The following is a 10,113-nucleotide window of genomic DNA, read 5'->3' as shown; positions in this document are numbered from 1 at the left end:
AGAAGGAGGAGGAGGAGGAGGAAGAGGAGGAGGAGGAGGAGGAAGAGGAGAAGGAGGAGAAGAAGAAGGAGGAGGAGGAGAAGAAGAAGGAGAAAAAGAAGGAGAATAATAAGAAGAAGGGAGCTGGTGAGATGGCTCTGTGGTCTAAAGCACCTACTTAGAACAAGCTTAGCAAAACACAGGGACCGCGCGGTTCAATCCCCCAGCACCACATGCCAGCCAGCCCCGCCCCCCCTGGTGGGCTGAGCTGGCCACACACACACACACACACACACACACAAATAAATAAAATTTAAAAAAAAAAGAAGAAGAAGAAAAGGATTAAGGCACAATACAAATTTTTTCAGTAATGGTGATTGAATATGGGGCTTTCACATTGAGTTGTATCCCCAGAACTTTCTCTCTCCCTCTCTCTCTCTCTCTCTCCTTCTCTTTCTCTCCCCTTCTCTCTCTCTCTCTTTGTTGTTTATTTGTTAATTTAGAAATAGAAATTTCCAATATATTCTGTTTCTTTATCAGATAAGAAGGAATTTGATTTTAATAGATATGCATGTTAAATATTGTTCATTTATAGACATCTGATATAGCGAATACTTCATAATGAGTGTAACGAATGATGTATTATTTACTCTTTTATCAATCGTTAATTACTTTCTCTTTTGTTAATTATCTTCATACATATATTTTCTTTTATATTTTTTATAAATACAGCAGTTATAATAGATTACACAAAGCAATATGATAAAATTAGAACAGAACAGTCTCTAAGTTTCAAAAATATATTTAAAGTTCTTGTTTTATTAAGAGAAATAAAAGCTCTCAAATTGGGTTTAGCAATAAATTCATTTATATCATGTTTACAAGATACATTCCTAAATTAAATGTCATATCTTAGATAAATTTCAATATTAGGCATAGATATGTTTACCATATATGATCATAAGAAAGGAGATTTTGTGTATTATTACTAAAATTGAATTTGTATTATTACTAAAATTTCATCCTGACACTAGTTAACATGGAAAACATGATTACCGGCAGTCTTAGGGAAAGCACTAGGGGTATGCAGTAGGAGGAAGCTACTAGGCTTCACTGTGAACAAAGGTAAGAAAAGGAGTGGGTTATAGCAGAGGCATGGGAGAGCAGGAGGGGGCCCTGAGTCAGTAGGTGGAAAACTGCTAAGGTCGAAGGAGTGGTGCATTATTGTTAAATAAACATAAGAGGACACTTGAACAAAGGCCAAGGTGCTCAGGTATCAAGGACTGGTATTTGAGTGGTAGTAGGGGCAGGATTGTCTCTAAACTGACTTAGCAGGATATTTTCTACAACTGGACAAGACAGGCCCAAGACACTAATACATAATTGCCTTCTCTATTTATAGAAAGTTTCCCACTAGATATATACTGCGGGGGTACCTCGGAATCCCTTGATGGTTAATAGTACCAAAAATGACAAGCATCAGATAAATGACTTGGGCTAGAAAGGCTAGTGGTCACAAGGCAACTTGACCCCTACAAATGGGGTCAACCAAATTGACCAATGGGAACAACCAAATTCATCAGGGAAGCCAGCACGACAAGGTCACCCAGCCAAACAGTGCAAGAGAGCCAGCAGCTTCCAACGGTCCAACAACTTCTTCAAACAGGCGGCCCTAACAGCCTCTCTGCAGCTTGTCCAGCTCTGCCTCTACGCTGCTGACAACAATCCTCACACCCAGCACCTGGCTAGTTCAGTTCAGCTGGGTGTAACAAGCTGCCCACCACTTAGCAATCCACTACATACGTCGAGTACCAAGCAACTAACGAGGACCAAAACAGAATATCCATATCAAAATGCACCCAGGACCACATGGGCTATGTTTCCAAGCTGCCCAGTACCAGGGTATACCTATAGTTAGAAAAATGCTCAGAGTAGACTGCCTAAAGTTTAGTCGACGGTAATGGGGAGATAGCTCAGTGGTGTAAGCACCTGCCTGGCAAGCTCAAGGTCCTGAGTTCCATGGCTGGTACTAAAATGAGTAAATAAAGTTTTGCCAAGGAATGTCTTTGTCACACTTTAGGAAAAAAAAATCAAACAAACTATAAAATTCGGCACTCATTTTTTCTCAATTGGAAAATATCATATCAGAGCCACAAACCCAAAATGCTGAAAAATAATAAAATACAAGACCAAGACTAAACATGGTGGAGCACACCTATAATCTCAGCACTTGGGAGGCTGAAAACAGGAGGATCACTATGAGTCCGATCTGTGTAGCGAGACCCTGTAGATCCTGTACTAAATACATAAAAAAATAAGAATAAAATATAAGACCATTGCGAAACGGCATACTATATTCACTAATGGGGCAGGCTGTCTGCTGATACACAGGACAATGGCCCCTCATCCTTCTCACTGGGACTCTTATTTTTTTTTTTTTTTTTTTTTTTGTTTTTTTTTTTACTCGTATGTTTTTTTTGGAGGAACCGGGGATTGAACTCAGATCCTTGCATTTGCCATTCAAGCGCTTATCCTACTGAGCCATCTCCCCGGCCCCACTGGGACCCTTTGATCCCCTTGCATAGGCAACCCTTCCATCGTGGAATTTTTACCCAAGGATGGGCACAGACGTCTGAAGTCACCATCCACTGAAGTGTCTTTGGCTCACTGATAGGTCCAGACACTTCCTTGATTCCCACAATCGATACCAGGAATGCCTACAGTTATTTGAAGTCGTTGTTAAATTTGAAAGTACTTTTATGAATTTCTGTCCCAAAAGAGCCGGGAGGTGAATGGGTTATTTCCCACAGATTTCTCAGACAAAGGAAAGGTAAAAAGACTGAGCCTCACGTGTTCCAGAGGGGAAATTTGCCCTGTGCCCTTTTAGTGCCGTGTGGAACAGGGGGAAGCGTGCCTCCTTGCTGTCCCGTTCGGAGTGGGCCTGGGCCCGCGGCTGTGCGGGGGGCCCCTCGTGCCCGTGAGGACCCAGGCTGGAGTGAGTGCACCGTGCTCTGGACCCCACCTCAGGGCAACTGACTGGCTGGGGCTCGTTGGTGAGGCCTCAGCCTCCACCAATTCGAGACCTAAAAACTATTCTTTCTAGACAGTTTTTTTTTTTTCTAGATTGTTCTTTCTAGACAGTTTTTTTTCTAGACCTCCTGGCTCTTTTGGGACAGAAATTCATAAAAATATTTTCAAATTTAATAACAGATTCAAATAATTGTAGGCATTCCTGGTATTGACTATGGGAATCAAGAAAGTGTCTGGACCTATTGTTGAGCAGAAGGCACTGCAGTCCATCACAGTTTCGGACATCTGTGTCCGTCCTTGGGTGAAAATTCCGTGACGCAAGTGTTGCCTACGCAAGGGGAGTGCCTGTGTCTGTTGAATGGATGAAGAAAATATAGCACTTGCACACAGCAGAGTACAACTCTGCCCTCAGGAAGGATGAAGTTGAGTCCTTGTAGGAAATTGGATGCACCTTGAGATGATAGTGTTTCATTGAAATAAATCAGACATCAACCTTCATGGTTTCTCTTAAACAAGAAACCTGAAGTATGAATAAATTAAAAGATAGATACAAAATAGGGAGATAGAATGTTTGTGAAACAGGGCCGGAGAGCTAGCGCAGTGGTCTAAGCACCCACCTGGCAAGGACAAGGACCCAGGTTCGATCCCTGTTACTGCATGCCATGTGAGCCGCGTGCTGAGCCAGCCACTGAAATCGGCCTGGTGGCCCACACCTGTAATTGCAGCACTGGGAAGGCTGAGACAGGAAGATCGCTAGGAGTCCAGTCTCTGTAGTGAGACCCTGTAGGCCCTGTACTAAAATACAAAAACAACCTTGTACTAAATAAATAAGTACAAAAAAATTATATACATGCAAAGAAGAATGTTTGCAAAAGAAAAGGGAGACCAAGAAATGGAGGACAGAGGGAGGGCGAGAAGGCAAATGGGATGAGAATCAGAACGAGACGCGCTGTGTGCAATACCAGCCTTATCAGTGTATAAACATAAACTGACGAAGAGGAAACGAAACTGCGATGATGCCTCTTGAGAACCTCTGGGGGGAGAGGGGGGTCTGACTCAGGTCTCGCCACGCCACCCGCCAGGCCCTGGCGCATCTTTTCTACAGACCTTCAGTCACTGCTGATCTGACTGTGGCGGTCAGCATTGTCCAGATGGCCACATTTTGTCCTAGACCAGATCTTATCTGCAGGAGACCTGACTCTCGTCACCTGCTGTGTCCTGTGGGGATAGATTCGGCTGATTTACGCGCGCGCACACACACACACACACACACACACACACACACACACACACACGGCATTACCAATGTTACTAAGTTCACTAAAGTTTCGACAACTTTACTGTCTACAGCGCTCCCTCACCAGCCACTTCCGGTTCAGCTTCCTGGCCTCAGCCTACGATCAGGCTTGGCTTCCCTCCCGGGAGCCTCACTGGCTCTACCCCGGCCCCATGTGAGATGCCAGCCCTGCGGCCACTGCTGCTGCTGCTGCTGCCCCTGCTGTGGGCAGGTGAGTGAGTGCGGAGGGGAGGGCAGCGGGGCTGGGGCCTGGGCTGCAGCTCAGCCTCTGTGTCCCCGCAGGGTCCCTGCAGCAGAGTCAAGGCCCAAAGATCCAAGTCCAGGAGTCAGTGACCATACAGCGGGGCCTGTGTGTCCTGGTGCCCTGCTCCTTCTCCTTCCCCTCACGTTGGTGGCTTTCCCAGCGAGAGATCTACATGTCTTGGTTCCGATTCTGGACAACATACTACTCATACAATGATGAGCCTGTGGCCACAAACAACCCAAAACATGCAGTGAGGCCAGAGATCAAAGGTTGATTCCACCTCCTTGGAGACATCAGGACCCAAAACTGCTCCCTAAGCATCAGGGGCGCCAGAATGGAGGACACAGGATCCTATGTCTTCAAAATAGAGACAAAGAATCAAGGACAGAGTTATGCAGACAACCCTGTGCATTTGGAGGTAACAGGTAGGCAGAGTCCCCAGGACGGGACCTCGGGTCCTGAACACCCCACAGGAGAACAGGAACAAGATGTCTGGCCCTTCTCTGCTCTGCTCATGGGCTGCGAGGTGGGGGGTCAGAGGAACGTGAGCTGTGGACCCGCTTGGGCCCTGGGGCTCCAGTCACCTTCAGGCTCACACTGGGTCCCCACTCTGGGCCCAAGCAGCTCCCTGTCTCCTACTCAGACCTGACAGAGAAACCGGTCTTCCTGGTTCCTGAGCCCCTGCAGTCTGGCCGCCCCACACGCCTCAGCTGCTTCCTGCCCGGATCCTGCCCAGGGAGCCCACCCCTCACCTTCTCCTGGTTGGGGGACGCCCTGAACTCCATGGACCCTGGGAACCTGCATTCCTCAGAGCTCACTCTTACCCCACGGCCCCAGGACCACAACAGCAGCCTCACCTGCCAGGTGAAACTCGGAGGAACTCGTGTGACAGTGGAGAGTACCATCAGGCTTAATGTCTCCTGTGAGTGCTGCGGGTTAGTGGGGGGCTGTGTGTGTGTGTGTGTGTGTGTGTGTGTGTGTGTGTAAGATCACCTGTGAAAACTTCAAGCTGAAGATGAGTCAGGAAGGTGGCAGGAGAGGGACAGAGCCTTCCTGCCCTCTCTCCCTGCTCTTTGTCCCTCCCAGGCCCTCACCCACTCTGCTGATCACTCTGAAGCAGGCCAGTTCCTTTCTCTCCAGATGCTCCTCGAGACCTCACTGTCAGCGTGTTCTTCAGAAACAGCTCGGGTAGGGATCATTCTCCACCTCTGGGGCCGGGCTGTTGCTCCCTCCAGGCTCGGGGCACAGAAGGTGGGAGGGGACCCTCGGTCCTCAGGGTCATCACTAAGGTCTTTCATTGACAAACCAAATGTTGCTTTTGGCTAAACCTCTTTCTCTGCATTTCAAATCTGTATTCCATAGTGACAGAACAAACATGCAAGCTATCCTGTCTTTACATTTGTGAGTACAATTTGACGGTGTGGTGGCCTTCATTCTTACGAATCTATCTGCATAGCTCTTATAGATGTGAGCAACACAAACTCCGCAGTCATGGAGCCCAGACCCTCTTCCCTGCCCACCCCGCCATGGCCTGCGCTCTAATCTCTGTCTCTGCGCTGGGTCCCTGCCACAGATTTCCTCTCCCCTCCTCTCCTCCAAGGCCTTTCCTCCTTCTTCTCTGATCTGATCATCTCTAGGGTCTCCAGTAGCCTCCTTCCGGCAGATCTCCGAGGATCTCCTTCATTTCCACTCAATCTCATGGATCCTCCATCCCCCCTGAGTCCCTGTCCTGATGCCTCTCCTTACCCTACAGCCAGCCCCTTCCCTTCGGCAACCTGGAAGCCTCCTGCTGGTGACTCTCCCTGCCTGCACCACCTGAGGAGTTTTCTGGACTTGGCTCTAAGCAGCTGCCTTCCTCACAGGGGTGCCTCTGAGTTCCCTGAGGCTCAGGAACTCCAGTCCCAGTCGTGTCCTCCTTACCTTCCCCTTGGCCCAAAACTTGGCCCAAATTTTCTCCTGCAACCTGGACCACTGAATGAGTCTGCTCCTGGCCTCCTGTGCACCCTCGTCAGCTCAGCCCTTCCCTACCAGGATCTCTCTTCTCCCAGTTACTTTAGTGTTCTTCCTATACTCGGCCCCTAGAACTTTGTTGAAGCCCAGGGCAGAGTCCAAGGCTCACAGCTGGCCCCTAGGTCTCAAGGACCCAGCCTCCCTCACCGAGCTCCAGGGAGCATTTGGATCCCCTCTCTGCCAGGTGGAAGATGCAAACCTTTTTCTCATTGTTGGGGCTGGTTCCATTCTCTCTCCCTTGGGTTTCCTCGGGCTTATTAGTAGACCTGGCCTCCTGATGACAGTAATGTGTCTGCTTCAGCTGTGACCAAAGCATTCTTATTCTTTGCAACATAGTCAGTCTTCTCTTGGCCTGGATCAGTGGGAACAGGGAGGAGACACTTGTCACCCCCACCTGCCTCACCGTGTGTTTCTTACCCAGCCCTGAAGGCCCTGAGCAACGGCTCCTCGCTGTCTGTCCTGGAGCAACAGTCCCTGCGCCTGGTGTGCGAGGCTGACAGCAACCCTCCTGCCACTCTGAGCTGGACCTGGAAGGGAAACGCCCCCGGTCCCTCCCAGGTCTCTGGATCTGGGGTCCTGGAGCTGACCCGCGTAGGGGTGAAGGATGGAGGGGCATTCACCTGCCGGGCTCAGCACCCGCTGGGCTCCCAGCACCTTTCCTGGAGCCTCTCTGTGCAGGGTGAGTAGCACACAGGAGCTGGGGCCTCAGCCTGGCAGGTGTTCCACGTGGGGGAGAGCCCAGGCCTGGGGACAGACGGTGGTACCCCCCTTTCCCAGGAAGCACCTCCACCTGCATCTGTGAGGCTGGAGGGCAGGAGGGCTCTTGGGCCCTGGCCCTCACCCTGATCAGAGGCTTCCTCATGGGGGCCGGCTTCCTGCTCACCTATGGCCTCCCCTGGATCTACTACAGTAGGTGAGCAGGCCTGCTCCTCCGCGGGCCCCCTGCCCAGGGGCCCTGTCCCTCCCAGGTCTCCAGATCTGGGGCCCTGGAGCTGACCCACACAGGGGTAGGATGGAGGGGCATTCACCTGCCAGGGGGTGCTGAGCTCTGCTGCCCGCCTGCACTCAGGATTACAGAATCTGACCTGAGACCCACACTCACTGCAGGCGCAGCCCTGAGAGGCCCCGCTGAGCGAATAGTCCTGCACTCCAGAGTGACCGGTCCACATGCAGATCAGACAGGAGAACCCCGGAATGTCTCTGTCACCACTGCTCCTCTGGAGGAGTGGAGCTCTGGACTTGTATCCCTCTGGCTGCCCCCTGAGTCCTGCCTAACCGGCTCCCCACGACTTCCCTGCATCCCTGTGGGTCCTGCCCCTCCCCAGGCTACAAAAGCCTCCCTGCCCCCTCCCTTTGCTCCCCGCCCACCACCATCCCAGCCCTGCTGTAAGAATGCAGTTTGCCACCGACCACCCCTGCCCCGAATTCCCAGGGAGCACTAGAGTTTCGGCCTCCAGCCCTCCCCAGCAGCGTGGGCAGGGGCACACGTGGAGTCGTGAGCACAGCTTCTTTCCCAGGTAAAGGCCCTGCCTCCTATGGTCAGTGTAGGGTATCACAATGTTTAATTATGCGTGGACAGTGGAGTAACCCATGCAGCATTCCATTGATTCCACTATTTAGTGTCTTTGCAGGAGTTTGTAAGTAAAAGCATGATTTGATGTACTTTATTTTATTTTGTTGAAGCAGCTTCGATGAAGGCTTCTTGTGCTTGTTGTTTCTTTTCCTTCTTTTTGGAGGCAGGGTAGGGAACAGTATGCAGGCCTTAGCAGGCCAAGCACGCGCTCCGCCACTGAGCTGCACCACCAAGACTCTATACTCTAAAGGCAACATGAAATTCTGAAGAGTATAGCGAAGAGGAGTCATACACGTGGGTCCGTTGGTGACTCCCCTGCCCAGCTCGGGGGCTCCAGGTGCAGGTTCTTTTCAGGCTTGGCGATCCTTTTGGAGTCTGTTGTCATCCCCCCCGCCCCTGCAGTCCACATGCCCCAGAGCCACCACCAGGTCTCCCCCATCCACATGCAGCAGTACTCCAGCATTGCGCCTCAGGAACCCAGGAGCAAACCTTGCCCACCATTAATTGTTTGGCATTTAGCGCAATATGGTTATCCTGGGCCCAGTGAGATAGCTCAGCGGTCTAAGGCACCCGCTTAGGTAAGCTTAGGCAAGCCCGGGGACCACAGTTCCATCCCTGGCACCACATGCTGTGACCTCCCTGCCCTCATGGCGAGCTGAGTACCCCCCCACCAATTCAGCTATGCTGAATTGTCCCTGGATTTCATCAGTGGAATATTTTTGGCTCTGGTATTGCTTTCGATAGATCATGCAGTATGGGAAGTTATTGCTGGCTTATTTACCCAATCCTAAACACAATGATTACACCATTCAGCTATTACCGAAAGGGAGGCACGGTGGGTGGCACGATGACCTAGGGGGCCTTAGGCTAGGTGTGAAAGCCGGGCACAGAGAGAGCCGGGCACGCTGTGTGTGTCTGTCTTGTTGCTTAGCATGATTGGGTTCAAGGCAGTGTGCAGCTGCCACTTGCCTAGGGTGGGAAAGTGCTCAACTCTCACCCGGGTCATCCCATCTGTACTCGCCCCCTTTAAGGTCTCTTGCACATCAAGGGGGTCCAAAGGTCAGCCAGAAACAAAAGAATTCACCGTATTTCCCTGAAAAGAAGACCCCGTGTCATGTTTTGTTCCAGAGACTCAGTGGGGTGTGCCTCCACGGGGTGTTTTTTAGGTACAGCAATCCGCATTATTCATTCAGTATGTATGAACATCTACATTTGCCCCAGTAGTCATGTCTTCTTCTGGAGCGCTGTCCTAACTCTCCAGCCCCTGAATTCTGGCCCCAAGGTCTTGTGACTCCACGTGCCGCTGGCCCCAGTCCCTCCTGCCTAGCACTAGAGCTCGCCTGCAGCAAGCGCTGCTTGTCCATCAGTCCGCTCACGGTGCGTCATTGCGGCGCACGGCACCTTGAGTGAGGAAGGTTCACTCCAGACGCAGCCGCACCCACTCGCTGCCAAACGTGCGCAGTGCGTAGCTTTGCGTCTGTACTCTGATTGGTCATTCAGCAATGAGTTCATCCGCTTGCTCGGGCTTCTACCTCCCACCCAAAGGCATCAGCTTGGGTATTCACAAATAACCTTAACTACAATTTACATTATCATTTATAGTAAGCCTTAATATCAATGATAGCATTCATGTTTAAGCATGTTTAGCATCATCACTGTATCAGTCAATGCATCCATCTCTTCCTGTGTTGTAAAAGATGTACTAAATGCATCCATCTCGCTGACAACCTTAAAGGGAGGTTATTTTTGTGGTAGGACTTCTCTCTCTCTCTCTCTCTCTCTCTCTCTCTCTCTCTCTCTCTCTCTCTCTCTCTTCATTTATTTATTTATTATTGTATTTTAGGGAAGGGAAGGTTCTGCAGGGTGTTCAGGGTCTCACTACTAGACCAGACTCGTAGTAATCCACCTGTTTATAGCCTCCCCAGAGCTGGGATTACAGGAGCGCGCCACCACACCCTATCTCAGTGCACCCCAGGGGCA

The 10,113-nt window shown here is 50.5% G+C and overlaps 1 protein-coding gene across 1 annotated transcript; it reads left to right on the top strand.

Annotated features, from left to right (window-relative positions):
- The first annotated feature begins 4,461 nt into the window (after nt 1-4,461).
- On the top strand, nt 4,462-7,477 carry LOC105744010 (sialic acid-binding Ig-like lectin 14). The gene is given in 6 exon segments (XM_023704909.1): nt 4,462-4,517; nt 4,589-4,975; nt 5,194-5,472; nt 5,691-5,738; nt 6,982-7,239; nt 7,338-7,477. Coding segments are annotated over 6 exon segments (1,164 nt in total). The 5' UTR covers nt 4,462-4,465.
- The last annotated feature ends 2,636 nt before the right edge of the window (nt 7,478-10,113 follow it).

Source organism: Octodon degus, unplaced genomic scaffold, assembly GCF_000260255.1.
Source record: "Octodon degus isolate 3935 unplaced genomic scaffold, OctDeg1.0 scaffold00206, whole genome shotgun sequence".
Classification (NCBI taxonomy): Eukaryota; Metazoa; Chordata; class Mammalia; order Rodentia; family Octodontidae; genus Octodon; species Octodon degus.
This window is presented reverse-complemented; position numbering and strand designations above follow the sequence as displayed.